This window comes from Bos mutus, chromosome 11 (genome assembly GCF_027580195.1).
Source record: "Bos mutus isolate GX-2022 chromosome 11, NWIPB_WYAK_1.1, whole genome shotgun sequence".
NCBI classification, from domain to species: Eukaryota; Metazoa; Chordata; class Mammalia; order Artiodactyla; family Bovidae; genus Bos; species Bos mutus.
The window spans coordinates 971,079-983,712 of record NC_091627.1 but is presented as its reverse complement, the minus strand read 5'-3'; the positions used below and the strand labels follow the sequence as shown (position 1 = coordinate 983,712).

Sequence of the window (12,634 nt, the reverse complement as noted above, 5' to 3'; positions counted from 1 at the left end):
GGTGGAGAGCCTGGCGTGCTGAGCACGGTGGGGGTGTTAATGCCAGCCCCCCAGTCTGTCGCCTCCCCACTCCACTCCCACAGGCACACACCTGCCCGCGCCCGTCTCCGGGGCTGGCCGGACGTCCCTGCTGCCCTGCATCCCATCCAGCCCTGCGCACAGGCTCACAGCTTCGGCAGGATCCCTCCTGGCTGGAGGAAGCGCCTGGAATCCCGTGCCTGTCTGTGCTGCTGTGGTCGGGGAGGGGAGCGTCCTGTATGTACCAGATTTGTGGCTGATACTCGTCATGGGGTGAACTGTGTCCCCCAAAAGCTACCAAGTACTGTTTCTCGGTGCTTCTTAGAATGCGACCTCGTTTGGAATGGCAGCCTTTACAGAGATAAGTTAGAGGGAGGCGTTAGGCTGGGCTCAATCCAGCATGCCTGGAGTGGACACGCAGAGCGGCGCGCATGTGCAGGCCTGGGGAGCGTGCTGCGTCGGGGTGGGGTGCGTGTCTGTGTCCGGAGCCCTGGAGACCGAGGGCGAACCCAGGAAGAGCCCGGGAGGGCACCTCCCCAGGAGCGGCCCTGCCAGCCCCGTGAGCTCCAACCTCAGCCTCCAGGACTCGGAGAGGATCAGTTCTCCATTTTAAACTTCCCGGTGTGCCGCTCACTGTCTGGGCCGCCTAGCCCGGGGAGGGCTCGGCTGTGTCTCCACGGCCTCTGCCCACTGGCTTCATCTTTTGCTGAGAGGAGCGACTGGCCTCTCCGGCGGTCACTTCCGCCGCATCTCACTTTACTGCCATGTGTGTTTTGAGGCTCTGCTGTTAGCTACACACACGTGTGGGATGGTTCTCTCTACTTGATGAGTCAGCTGCCTCACCAGACATCGTAACTGGCCTCTTCCTAGTCAGTCGTCACACGTGTTTGGAGAACTCGGGAGAGGGTTCCCGTTGCTGCCGCTGCCGCCTCCTGCTCACATCGTGTCCTTCCTGTCGGGAGAGCGCCTCCACCACGCCCAATGGAGTGGGGCCTTCTCACTGGAGACCTAGTTCTGGGCTGTCTCCGTTTGTCCAGCACTCGGAAGATTCTCTGCTTCTGGGCCTCCCTGGCGGGCCAGCTGCTAGGGCTCCAGTCACTGCCACGGCCCGAGTTCAATCCCCGGTCGGAAGTGGAGGTCCCGCAAGCCGAGGCATGCCCACCCTGAGTGCTGCTTCCTGTGGCCCCGGGCCTCTGGGAGGACCGCACGGCCCCACACGCTGTCCCCTGGGGTGAGCTGCGTCTCCTCTCTGCCGTCAGTGTCCTGCCTTCAGTTTTCACCTCTGGTTACTTGTGTCCGGATGTGTGTGCTTGTCCCGAGTCCTGCTCAGCTTCTTCGATCTGTAGGTTTGTATGTTCCACCAAATCTGCGGACGTTGTCAGCCACTACTACTTCGAACCGCTTCCTTCTGCCCACAGCCCTCAGACCCTCACTCGCCCTCCCCTGCTCTCCTCTCTGCCCTGTCCTCAGTCACGTTCACTGGCTCTCCTCTGACTTCATCCTGCTGTTGAGTCTGTCTAGTGAGTTTGTTTCTTTGATGAGACGTATCTGCCCTAACGTCTGTGGCACGGCGTGTGCGATGCTCGCTCAGGTGTCTCAGCAGCCGCCACAGTCCCTGTATGCTCACGCTGACACGCTCGGCACCTGTGGGCGTGTCTTTCCCCCAGTTCTATGAGAGCCACCTAGCTGTGCATTAGACTCTGAACATGGACTTCATCTGGTCTGGGTCTGGTTAGGCTCAGGCTCACGGCCCCACTGCAACCTGTGGGCTGGACCCCACATCTGCTGCGCCCCCAAGCCCTCCTCTCTGGACGGGCCACGTGTGCACCCCCAGCCCTGGGTGGGCCCCCTGTGTGTGCACCCCCAGCCCTGGGCGGGGACGCAGGCACTGCTCTGTGAGCTCACCAGGCATTGGGTCACATCCTCGGGAGCAGCCCCACAGCCAAGGGGCTCCTGGGCCTTGCGAGCCCTGCACGGGCTGTTTCTCAAGCCGCTCCCTCTGGCTGGTTGCTGGCACCCCGTCTGGCCCCCCCGTCTGGTCCCCAGCCTGAAACCTGTGGCCTGTGGCCTGGCTGTCAGTCCTCTCCTCAGGCCGCCGCACCTGGGGCCACAGAGCCCTCAGGGGTGCCCCGCCTCTCAGCACTCAGTCCGCTTCGTGAGCCCCCTTTCCTGCCCCTCGGTGGGCTGGTGGCCATGCTGCAGGCCCAGCAATCAAAGATGGGCGCTGGGGAGAGGTGCGGTGCTGGGGCCCAGCTGCCCCGGTGCCTTCTGCAGAGCCTTGGGCGGTGGGCCCGCCGCGCTTTGCCCGGGAGGGGCGGGGCCTTGAGCTGCTCCCCACCGAGCTTGGAGGCTCGAATGGGGCTCCTGCCCTCCATCAGACCTCTGTTCGCACCCTGGGGACAGTCTCCTCTTCAGAGCCACCTCCCAGGCCCCCCTGTTCCCCTGTTCTTCTGGCAGGTTTCTGCTTCTCTGCTTTCTGTTGTCTGATTCCACAGCAGCTGGTCTGGGTCCAGCCTCCTTTCCCTGCGTGAAGCATTTAGCCCAGTCGCTGTGCCTCTTCCCTGTCAGCTCCCTTTTAAATGTCAGTTTCTGCCTGTTCTCAATTCCTATTCTGCTGCTTCTGCTTTACAGGTTTTGTATTTCCTTGATGGCTTTCATGGAGAAGGCAATGGCACCCCACTCCAGTACTCTTGCCTGGCAAATCCCATGGACAGTGGAGCCTGGTAGGCTGCAGTCCATGGGGTCGCTGAACAACTTCACTTTCACTTTTCACTTTCATGCATTGGAGAAGGAAATGGCAACCCACTCCAGAGTTCTTGCCTGGAGAATTCCAGGAACAGGGGAGCCTGGTGGGCTGCTGTCTATGGGGTCACACAGAGTCGGACACAACTGAAGCGACTTAGCAGCAGCAGCAGATGGCTTTCAATTAAACATATCCCTGGTCTTTTCCAGAAACTGTTTCATCTTGCAGCTCCTCCGGACAGTAGCGTCCATGGGGTTTTTGCTGGTTCCTGCCCATGGCCAAGCACAGGCTCCGGACTGCGGCTCCAGCGGGTCCAGGGCAGTGCACCCCGGCTCCACTGCTGTTGGGGCCCCTTCCCTGTTCTCACGGGTCCAGCGGTTTGCAGACAAATCCAGGGATGTGAGCGCCCCTGCGTCTGACACAGCGCTGGGGCTGTCCTTGGGGAGCCGCTATGCTGCTAGCTGGCTCCTCCAGGCACGTTGAAGTCCTCCCAGGCTAGCTCACCTGTGTGCGCCTGGCCTTGCCTGGCCCGTCTCCCTGCGGCCGGCTTGACTATGACCCCGCAGGCGACTGGGCCAGCCTCTGCTCACCACTGCCCCTGGCTGGAAGGATGTAAGGTCCCCGAGGGCCTGTCCATGACTCTCTCGACCATCCTGTTGAGGCGCCGTGTGTGGGGCTGCTCGGCAGGCCGTCGCCACGCCAGAGCCCCGCCACGCCAGGGCCCCCACCCCCAGCGTCCCCAGACGAACACACGGGCCGGGTGAGCCCTGGGAGGGCCGGGGCCACCCCTGCCCCTCTACTGTCCACTGTCACGTGCCAGGCGCCACAGGGCTCTGCCACTGCCCCAGCCAGGGCCCCCTGAGGACTCCAAGCCCTGAGCCGGTGGCTCCACAGGCACCCAGGGAGGCGGAGCTCTGGTTCCCCAGCCTGCTGCCGGCCCGCCTGCCGTCAGTCCTCCTGTGCCCCCTGCTGGCGGGGAGCGGGCACACAGTGGGCCTGTTCAGGAGTGGGTGCCGGGGCCTTGTTTAGACGCCGTGGGGGCTACAGCTGGGGACACAAACTTGAGTCCCCACTGGCCGGCTCAGGGCAGCTCCAGCGTGTGGCCTGGGGCGCCCCACCCCGTCCAGCAAGCACACCAAGGGCCCGAGTGGATGCCACACCCCTCCCTGCACAGAGACTGGTCAGTGCTGTGCTCTTGCCAACTGTTTATTCAGACCCTGAACAGGTGACCAGTGACATGCACGTCCCCTGGGCTCATGACAGCCTGACCTGCATTGCAACCCTGATGCTGGGCAGCTCCCAGAGGAGGGAGCCCCAGCTCCCTGGGCAAGGCTGGGCCCAGTGAACAGCGCCAGGCCCCACAGGGCTGCCAGGGGACACGTGGTGCTGAAGGGCCCAGGGCCCAGGCCCAGGGGAAAGGGGTGGGTGAGGAGCGGGGGGCAGGGACACAGTGTCCTGTGCGCCCCGGGCCAGTCAGACGTGACCCTGGCTGCCCGGTGCTGAGCGGCACAGCTGTGGGAGGCGGTGTGTGTGCGCGAGCGTGGTGGGGGCCAGGCCGCGCTCCCTGCGGCCTCCCGGCCCCCTTCCTAAGGCATTCCTGTGGCGAGCTGCTCTGCCCCTGTGCGGTCTGGGCAGCACTCAGCCCTGGGAAAGGGTCCCGGGCGTGCTCGGCGGGCCCCAGCGCCTCAGTGCTTCTGGCTGGCGAACCAGGAGAAAAAAGGGCGCGGGCGCGGGCGCGGGGCCTGGAGGACGCGCACGGTGCGGGGCGAGCGCCAGGCTTTGATGGTGGCGTCGTCGCTGGCCGTCAGCAGGAGCTCTTGCTCCTGGGGGCTGAAGACCACAGAGTTGACCACATCCTCGTGCCGCAGCTTGGCCAGGCAGATGTTGTAGTGGCGGTCCCAGATGTAGCCGTGGCGGTCCTCGGCCCCACTGGGGAGGGGACAGTGCGGTGAGCCCCGCCCCGCCCCCAACCCCGCCCCGCCCAGGCATCACCCCACCACCTGGCCACGAAGTCCCTGCTGACGTCCAGGAAGATGAAGAAGCACTCGTCGTTGGGCGTGTAGGCGCGGTGCGCGCGCAGAGCCCGCTTCACCTCCCGCATGGTCTTGAGATCGAAAACCAGCAGGTCGATCTCCTCGGCGATGGGTGGCGGCTGCATGGGGTCAGCCACCACCGAGCCGCTGGGCCAGGCGCGGCTGTTCACGTACAGGTACCTGCGCCGGCACGCAGTTCAGTGCGCGCCCACGGAGCTTCCCCCCGCCCCCGGGCTGCCCACAGAGGCCCACCTGTTGTCGGGGGACAGGCCCATGCCGATGATATGTCCGTGCACGTCGATGACGTGGTCCAGCGCATCGAAGAAGGCGTCGGAGCCCCGGCCCTCGCCCAGAACGGGCCCGGCTGTGGTCATCTGGTGCGGTAAGATCTGCTTGATGCCTGCAAGGAGGGCGGGGGTGGCGGCGGCGCCTCGGTACCTGGCAATTCCCAGACGGCTAGGGTTCTGCCTGCCCTGCATCCCCAGATCTGAACGTGTGCCTGCCCAGGGGTGAGTGGGGGCAGCGCTGGCCTAGAGCTGGGCCCCCGGACAAACGGAGGAAGGGGCTCTGCCCACAGGCGGGCCCGCCCCAGGCCCCTCACCGATCTGGTGCGGTGAGTAGGTGAGGCAGCCGGTGGTGAAGATGAGGAGCTTGTTCCCGGCGGCGGCCCTGCCCTGCTCCGGGGGCTTGGTGTGGCCCTGGGCCAGCAGCTTGGCCACCTTAGTTTCCAGCGTGCTCTCCGGCAGCGGGGGCTGTGCCCGGCCCTCCAGGAACCCGTCCAGGAGGCGCCGCAGGCCCTTGGCGCGGGCCGGACCCGGGTCGCTCTCCTCATCCTCGCCATCGCTGCCCAGGTCGAAGACGCGGCTGGAGTCTGTGCCGGGGGCGCCGGCGTCCAGCAGGAGGTCGGGGCTGTCGAAGCGGCTGCAGTCGGCCACCATGACGGTGCGGATGGTGCTGGCGTTGAGGTTCTGGATCTTGAAGAGCCGCTTCACCACGTTCACGTTCTCCGACTCCACGTCCTGGGGGCGGGAGCGCGGAGGTAGGCGCGGGCTGCGGGAGGCCGCACCGGCCACAGGGCGCCCCCCGCGCGCACCTGGAAGGCGTTGTTGAGCCAGAGCACTGAGCAGGACGTGATGTCCCCGATGCGGTGCAGGTTCCCCGAGATCAAGCTGGTGTCGGTGAGCCAGCAGCCAAACACGTCGTAGGGCTTGTTGCGGACCCGGGACAGCAGGGCAAAGGTGTCTGGGGGAGCAGAGGGAAGGGGCGGGGCGGGCGGGGCTGGAGGGGTGGGGCGCAGGTGTCTGGGCAGAGGGTGGAGCGTTAGGGGCGGGGTGGTCGGGCCGCCCGCCCCCAGCCCTCTCTTACCTAGGCTGATGACCGCGATCTCGCCTGAGGAGGAGTTGTGGGGCCCTAGGAACACCCCAGACGCCAGCAACAGCGAGTCGTCCTGGTTAAACTGGGAGAACTGGGTGTAGCTCCAGTTGTAGGGCCGCATGTCCGCGCTGTGCAGTAGCGAGATGGTCAGGTCGTTGTTCCAAATCTGCGTGTGGGGGCGCCCAGCAGGCACGCCTGGTGAGCCCGCTCTGCTGGCGCCCGGAAACCGCCATCGGGTGGGGGTCCCTTGTCTCTGGCCTTCAGACCACCCGAGGCCTGTGAGTACGTGGTGCTCCAGCGAGCTCTGGCCTAGCTGCACGCAGGGCCCCTGCTCACCTGCAGGCAGTTAGGGCCGCCCAGCCCCGGCCTCCCAGCCCGGGCGGTCGTCCAGGTTCCGACCCTCGCCGTGGGCTGTCAGCCCTGACCCTCTCCCCCCGGGGCCGCCGCCCTCACCTTCACTGTGCAGTCCTTGGAGCAGGAAGCAAACTGGTAGCCTGAGTGGGAGAAGCTGAGGTGCAGGACTTGGTCGGTGTGCTCCCGGAGCGTCTGCACCTCCACGCAGGGCACCGCGTCATAGAGGCGGCGGAACTCCTCGAACCAGGACGTGGCCGCTGTCGGGGGTGGGGGGGTCATGCTGGGGCTGCGGGCCTCAAGCCCAGGCCCTGGCAGCCGGGGGCCGCCCTGCCCACCCTCCGGGCCTGCTCCCAGGCCCAGCCCGCCGTCCCCAGCCAGCGTGAGGGCCAGTGCTGACCTGGGTGCCGGGGCACATCTCGGGCCACTTGGTAGTAGCGGTAGAACTGCTCCCTCCACAGGCACTCGTCCCTGGACACAGCCTGCCACTGGCGGCACGCCAGCCCGGCGGCCAGCACGTCGGCCGGGCCCAGGCTCAGGAAGATCTGGTAGACCAGGCTGTCTGGAAGCAGGGGTGTTTCCCCCTCGTCCATCGTGACATTCTGCCCCGGCGGCCCTGAAACACACGCACAACCCCTTAGCTGCCGGTGGGACCAGGGAGGACACTGGCCCCCAGGTCCAAGGAGAGGCACAGGAGCCCGGGGCTGAGCGGAGCCGAGCCAGCCCAGTGGGTGCTCCTCCTGCCCCACCAACTGCCCTGCTGGGCATTATATTGGACTGAGCATGTGCGGAGGGCCGGCTGGCACTGCCTGCACGGCCAAGGAGCCAAGAGCTTCCCCAAGCCCCCCTACACAGCCGTGCTCCTCGGACCCTGCACTCCTGAGGTCCCCCAAGGCCCAGTGAGTCCCTGAACACGCAGCTTCCCGGCCTGGTCCAGCTGGAGCTGGAGTGGCCGTGGGCTCGGGGGACCCACTGTCACCCCAAAAGTTCCCCTCCTCAGGAGGACAGGCTTTCTGGGTGGGGCCCTCTGACTTCCCCCCCATAGGATCCCGGGGAGACATCTGGTTGCCAGAGCTGGTGACCGCTCCGAGGCCCAGAAGGGAAGGGTCGGTGACCCCTGCGCACCATCTCTGACCTTGCTGCCCCAGGCTTCGGAGCGGTCAGCATGGGATAGAGGTCCTTCCCAGGAGAGACTCGGGGCCGGCGGGACGAGGGCCGGCCCGGCCGCCCGTCCCACACGCCGCCAGGAACACCAGCCGGCCCTGACCTCTGCCCTTTGGCCTGGGGGACCCTGCCAGGTTGACCGCAGGCCAGCGCGGACACGGCCGGGCGGGGCGGGGCGGGGCGGGAGCGGGGCCGCCCAGCGCCCCCCACCCTCCCTGAGGGGCTGCCGGGGGCGGGGCCGCGGCTCGGGCCCCGCCACCCCAGTCCCGGCGGCCTCGGCGATTCATTCATTGGCCAAGGACGCGTCCGGGGAGTTGGGGGGCCGGACCAGGGGTCGGGGCGGGGTGACGACGCTCTCCGGGCTAGGCTGTGAGGGCCCGGGCCGGGGTCCGGACGCCGCCGTGACGACGTTCCCCGGGCGGGCGCACTCACCAAGGCCGCCTCCGCCCGGATGCGCGGCCCCCGCCCCGGCGCCCGGCCTCAGCCCACGGACCCTCTTCCGCCCTTCGTCGACGCTCCGGCCGCCGCGTCTCTATGATGGAAGCCGCCAGGCTGATGCCACGAGCCCCGAGGCATCGATGACCGTCGCCGGCCGAGCGCCACCGCCCGCGTCGGCCGTTCCTGCGCCTGCGCGTCAGGACCCCGCGGCCCGGGGCGTCCTTGTGCGCCTGTGCGCGTCCGGCCTCCCCTGGAACAGCGGCCCTGGCAGCGGGGAGGGGCGGCGGCCGTGGGCGTGGCTGCGCGCGGGGCTCAGGGTCGCGGGTTCGAGACCGAGCTCCGGCGTTCCGCGGCCTCACAGGCCCTTGCTTCGCTGTGGGGAGATGAACGTGCAAAGGGGTGAGCACCCGCCGCAGTGGAAATCACCGGGTTTGTGGACAAGAGAAAGAAAGGGAAGGTCGCTCAGTCGTGTCCGACGCTGTGCGACCCCATGAACTGCAGCCCACCAGGCTCCTCTGTCCATTCATGGAGTGTACAGTTCGTCGCAGTCTCCAAGCAAGAATCCTGGGTTGCCTTTTCCTCCTCCAGGGGATCTTCCTGACCCAGGGTTCAAACCCGGTTCTCCCGCGTTGCAGGTGGACTCAGAGCCACCTGGTGGACAAAGACCAGAGGTCAACTTGGACTTTGGACACCGGACATGGCGACCGGCCCCTGCCGGGAAGCGCAGGGCCAAGGTCAGATGTCCAGGGTGAGGCTGAGTTCACTGGGAGGCTGAGTCGGGGGTTGCCTGGCCCAGGGCAGAGGTTTCTGGTGGCGGGAGCATGGGCGGACTTCCTGGGCGGGGCGGCTGGGCAGCAGTGGGCAGTGGACTCTGACCTGGGACGTGGCCGTCCTGCCCTGCGGGTCCCCTCGCCCTGTCGCCGCCATCGCCATGCTGACCCCCAGGATTGCAGCCCTCTTGACTCTGCTTCTGGCCAGCAGCTCCCTGGGTCAGCGGGTGCGGAGACCCCCGCGGCCCCCATCCCCTATCAGCACCATCCAGCCCAAGGCCAACTTTGACGCCCAGCAGGTAGAGCCGGGACGAGGTGGGGCAGGGGCCCACCCGGCTCTGCCGCCCCTCACACAGCCTGCTCCCCAGTTCTCAGGGACCTGGCTCCTGGTGGCCGTGGCCTCCCCGTGTCGCTACCTGCAGGAGCAGGGCCATCGGGCTGAGGCCACCACTCTGCACGTGGCTCCTCAGGGCTCAGCCATGGTTGTCAGCACCTTCCGAAAGCTGTGAGTCCCAGCGAGGACCCCTGAGCCCATCCCAGCTGCGGCCTCACCCGGGTCGGTGTGCCCCAGCCTGCTGGGCATCCTCCCATGATGGCCGTGCCCCCAGGGATGGAATCTGCTGGGCAGTGCGGCAGCTGTACGGAGACACGGGACGCCCAGGGCGCTTCCTGCTCCAAGGTGAGGCGGTGGCCGCTGGGGGTGGGTACGGCGCTGGCGGTGGGGCTGACCCGCCGGCTCCCCACAGCCCGGGGCGCCCGCGGACCGGTGGATGTGGTCGTCGGGGACACGGACTACCGCGGCTTTGCCGTCTTGTACCTGGAGAGGGCGCGGCAGCTGTCGGTGAAGCTGTACGGTACGTCCTGGGGCCCTGGGTCCCGGGTCTGCTGCGCCCGCAGGGCTGTTGGGTGGGCTGGGTGGGCCCTCTCCTCCCTCCCGCCTGCCCCTGCTCTTCAGCCCAAATGTGGGGACAGAACGGGACGGGGAAGCGGGGGAGCAGGGGTCAGATCGCAGCCCGAGGCACACAGCCCAGCCCCCAGAGCGCCCTGCAGGCCCCTGCCCCGTGGGTGCCCAGGAGCCCGTGTGTCCTGCACGCAGTCCGCTCGCTCCCTGTGAGCGATTCCTTCCTGAGTGTGTTTGAGCAGCGGGTCCAGGGGGCCAACCTGACCGAGGACCACACCCTGTTCTTCCCCAAGTACGGTGAGTGTCATCCCCTGCCCCTGTCTCCCCCTGGCTCGCCGCCCACCCCCCACCTCCGGCTGCCCCTGACCCCTGGCCCGGCCCCCAGGTTTCTGCGAGGCCGCGGACCAGTTCCACACCCTGGACGGTGAGCGGGCAGCTCCAGCGGGCAGTATGTAGGGGGTGGTGCCCAGGGCCCCCTCACAGCTGAGACGCGTCTGTGCTGCAGAAGTGCGGAGGTGAGGCGGGTGGCCGCCACGCGCGAGGAAGGAGCCGGCCCGGAGCTGGACCTGCCACCCCTCATCCACCGCCCCCGCGAAGCTGCCCCTCCCCCGGGTGCTCCGTGGGCTCTCATTAAACGTCGCAGCCTCAGTCGCTGCCTCTTCCTTTCCACCCTGGAACCCCGCGTCTGCCCACCTGTTCTGCTTCCCTGGTGGGCTGGAGGGCGGGGGCCCACCTCCTGGTGCCGAGCCCTCCCCAGGGAGTTGGGGGTGGGGAACAGCTCCTGGCCACGGCCTAGGGCACCTGGCACCCTGCCCTCGGACCCCAGTGTCCCCTGCTCTGTCCCGTGTACTGGCGCCTGTCTCTCCTGCTCCCTGGCTCTGAGCAGGCCTGCCCCGTGGCCCCACTGGGCCGTCGTGCTGGGCAGACGCCCTGGTCTTCTCCAGAGCCTTCCCTGCAGGTCTCCCTTGCCTCCTGAGACCCCTCCTGGGAGCCAGGGCCCAGAGCCCCAGGGGCCCGTAGCCAAGGCAGGAAGGGCCCCTGGGGAGGAGCATGTGGCTTCAGGGGGTCAGGCAGGGAAACCACCCCCCATCACTTCCCGGGTCTGGGGCCCATCTGAGGCAGCTGGGAGCCTGCGTGGCCCTCACGGCCGCTCCAGGGGCAGACAGGGCCAGATGGGGCACAGGACTGGCTGGTGAACAGGACTGCCCCCCGGGGCGAGTCCACGTGTGGCTGCGAGCAACAGGCGCCCCTGGGGGCAACCACGTCGGTGGGCCGGCAGGGGGCCCAGAGTGCCGGGGGAGGGGTGCCTGGACAGACGGGGTGGCCCCCAGGAGCCCACACCCAGGGTCTGCCCAGGGTCACCAGTCATGAGGGACCACAAGATGGTCTCTAGCCTGTAGAGAAGAACTTTCTGGAAGGTGGGAGCCCTGAGGTCTGGGGACAGATGGGGGCTGGTGTCCCGCCCCCCAGCCTCTGCCTGGAGGGGCTTCTCCGCACAACCGCAGGCTGTTGGTAGAAGGTCAAGCGTGGGGATGGGGCCTCCCGCGGTCGACTGTGCGCCCTCCACACGTGGGTCCCGGCCAAGCTTCCCGGGACCCTCACCTGTGTCCCTGACAGCGGAGAGGACGCCAAAGAAAAAACCCGCGGTGCAGAGCCCTGAGAAGCAGAGACCAAAGGGCAGGAGCTCTGATGGAGCATCCGCTCCACCCCCCGCCAGGTCTGCTGGTGTGGGGGTGCCCAGCTCCGGGCCCACTGGTGAAAGCCCGCCCCCTGACCCGTCCTTTGAAGCTGCAGAGGACGTGGGCCAGTTCCAGCTGCCCCCAGGCCCGCCCGCCCGCGCTCCGATGGGCCCCGGACCTGCGCCCTGCCCCCACTGGAGGCTGGCCTTCTTCCCCCACCTCTCTCCCACCTTCTTCCCCGCACAGCAGCCCGTGGCGGGCGGGAGCCAGGCCTACACGACGGCTGCTAGTCGTCCCTGGGGCACTGCAGGCAGCTGTGCCTGGCACACACTGCCCAGCCCGCCCCGTCCCACTGTGCCCCCCATGAGGAGGAGGGTCGGCCCTCCTCAAGAGGACTTGGGGAGACCTGAGGGCAAATGGCGGCCCCCATGCTGGGGCCACACTGGGGCAGGAGGTCAGGGAGTGGGCCTCAGCTCGGCCAAAGCCGCCCCGTCCGGGGAGACTCAGTGTCTGCCCGATGGACATCTCTGAGATGCCCACTGCGTGTCAGGCCCCTGCCCCTGGGAGCTGAAGTCCAGGGCTCGCCACTCCTGATGCTGGTGAGGCAGAGTGGGCACAGCAAGACGGACCCCCCCCCCGGCCTCCCCACCTGGGCTGCGGGGAGGCCAGGCCACCCCGGGTGAGCTGCAGGCCACAAACAGGAGGGACCTCCGTCTGGTCCCTGGAGAGCAGGGTCGGAGACCCCTGGGCCCACCTCCGCGTGCCCACCTCCCTCCTCCCCCCGCGGGCCCGTCCAGACCTGGGCAGGGGGTACGGTTGCTGGGAGGAGCCCACAGCCCTCCAGGGCCCAGTGTCCACAGTGGGCAGGGACCATGTCCCTTGGTGCTGGGCTCCCAGCCAGACAGGCAGATGGGGCTGGCAGGAAGGGGAAAGTCAAAGACCCCGCCGAGCTGGGCACCTCATCACCCGGGCTGCGGCTCTGAGCTGGCAGTTCCCAGAGGCCCCCGCAGGCCTGGCCGCATGTGCCCAGGCAGGAAGGAGGGTCTGTGCCCTGAGTGTGGGCAGCTGCGGGCAGGAGGCCAGGCTCCCTAGAGCCTCCTCGGGCTTCTGGGGAAGGAAGGGTGCTCCCAGCGGGGCTGGGCTCCAGGGGCTGCGCCAGGCCT

At 67.8% G+C, this 12,634-nt stretch overlaps 2 protein-coding genes across 11 annotated transcripts; one reads left to right on the top strand and one right to left on the bottom strand.

Moving 5' to 3' along the window:
- Nucleotides 1-3,951: 3,951 nt before the first annotated feature.
- FBXW5 (F-box and WD repeat domain containing 5) lies at nucleotides 3,952-8,272 on the bottom strand. Of its 4 annotated transcripts, none has more exons than XM_070378643.1 (9): nucleotides 8,116-8,272; nucleotides 6,920-7,135; nucleotides 6,622-6,779; nucleotides 6,160-6,334; nucleotides 5,888-6,072; nucleotides 5,396-5,813; nucleotides 5,047-5,194; nucleotides 4,762-4,974; nucleotides 3,952-4,690 (listed from the first exon to the last, which is right to left on the bottom strand). In XM_070378643.1, exons 2-9 carry the CDS (start codon nucleotides 7,110-7,112, stop codon nucleotides 4,447-4,449), a joined length of 1,734 nt encoding a protein of 577 aa, XP_070234744.1. In that variant the 5' UTR covers nucleotides 7,113-7,135; nucleotides 8,116-8,272; the 3' UTR covers nucleotides 3,952-4,446. The 4 variants fall into 4 exon arrangements, with proteins under 4 accessions (XP_070234744.1, XP_070234747.1, XP_070234746.1 ...); XM_070378646.1 differs by having other exon boundaries at nucleotides 5,888-6,036; XM_070378645.1 differs by lacking the exon at nucleotides 8,116-8,272 and adding an exon at nucleotides 7,645-8,051.
- A 110-nt stretch (nucleotides 8,273-8,382) lies between these two features.
- C8G (complement C8 gamma chain) lies at nucleotides 8,383-10,440 on the top strand. 7 transcript variants are annotated; one of them, XR_011465926.1, is made up of 7 exons: nucleotides 8,383-8,855; nucleotides 9,103-9,190; nucleotides 9,260-9,396; nucleotides 9,500-9,570; nucleotides 9,638-10,089; nucleotides 10,178-10,216; nucleotides 10,298-10,440. XR_011465926.1 is itself a non-coding variant. In XM_070378650.1 (6 exons), the coding sequence occupies exons 1-6, from the start codon at nucleotides 9,053-9,055 to the stop codon at nucleotides 10,246-10,248; spliced, it is 627 nt and encodes a 208-aa protein (XP_070234751.1). In that variant the 5' UTR covers nucleotides 8,878-9,052; the 3' UTR covers nucleotides 10,249-10,314. The 7 variants fall into 7 exon arrangements, 3 of the variants coding, with proteins under 3 accessions (XP_070234749.1, XP_070234750.1, XP_070234751.1); XR_011465925.1 differs by having other exon boundaries at nucleotides 9,067-9,190; XR_011465928.1 differs by lacking the exon at nucleotides 9,103-9,190 and having other exon boundaries at nucleotides 8,682-8,869; nucleotides 9,362-9,396.
- The last annotated feature ends 2,194 nt before the right edge of the window (nucleotides 10,441-12,634 follow it).

Coding starts and splice junctions, on each gene's coding strand:
- FBXW5 (XM_070378643.1), bottom strand. CDS start 7,112: ATGGACGAGGGGGAAACACCCCTGCTTCCAGACAGCCTGGTCTACCAG. Junction 5,195..5,395: donor CTACTCACCGCACCAGATCG/GTGAGGGGCCTG, acceptor CCCTCCTTGCAG/GCATCAAGCAGATCTTACCG. Junction 4,975..5,046: donor GGCCTGTCCCCCGACAACAG/GTGGGCCTCTGT, acceptor GTGCCGGCGCAG/GTACCTGTACGTGAACAGCC.
- C8G (XM_070378648.1), top strand. CDS start 8,647: ATGGAGTGTACAGTTCGTCGCAGTCTCCAAGCAAGAATCCTGGGTTGC. Junction 9,397..9,499: donor GTCAGCACCTTCCGAAAGCT/GTGAGTCCCAGC, acceptor CCGTGCCCCCAG/GGATGGAATCTGCTGGGCAG. Junction 10,090..10,177: donor CCTGTTCTTCCCCAAGTACG/GTGAGTGTCATC, acceptor CCCGGCCCCCAG/GTTTCTGCGAGGCCGCGGAC.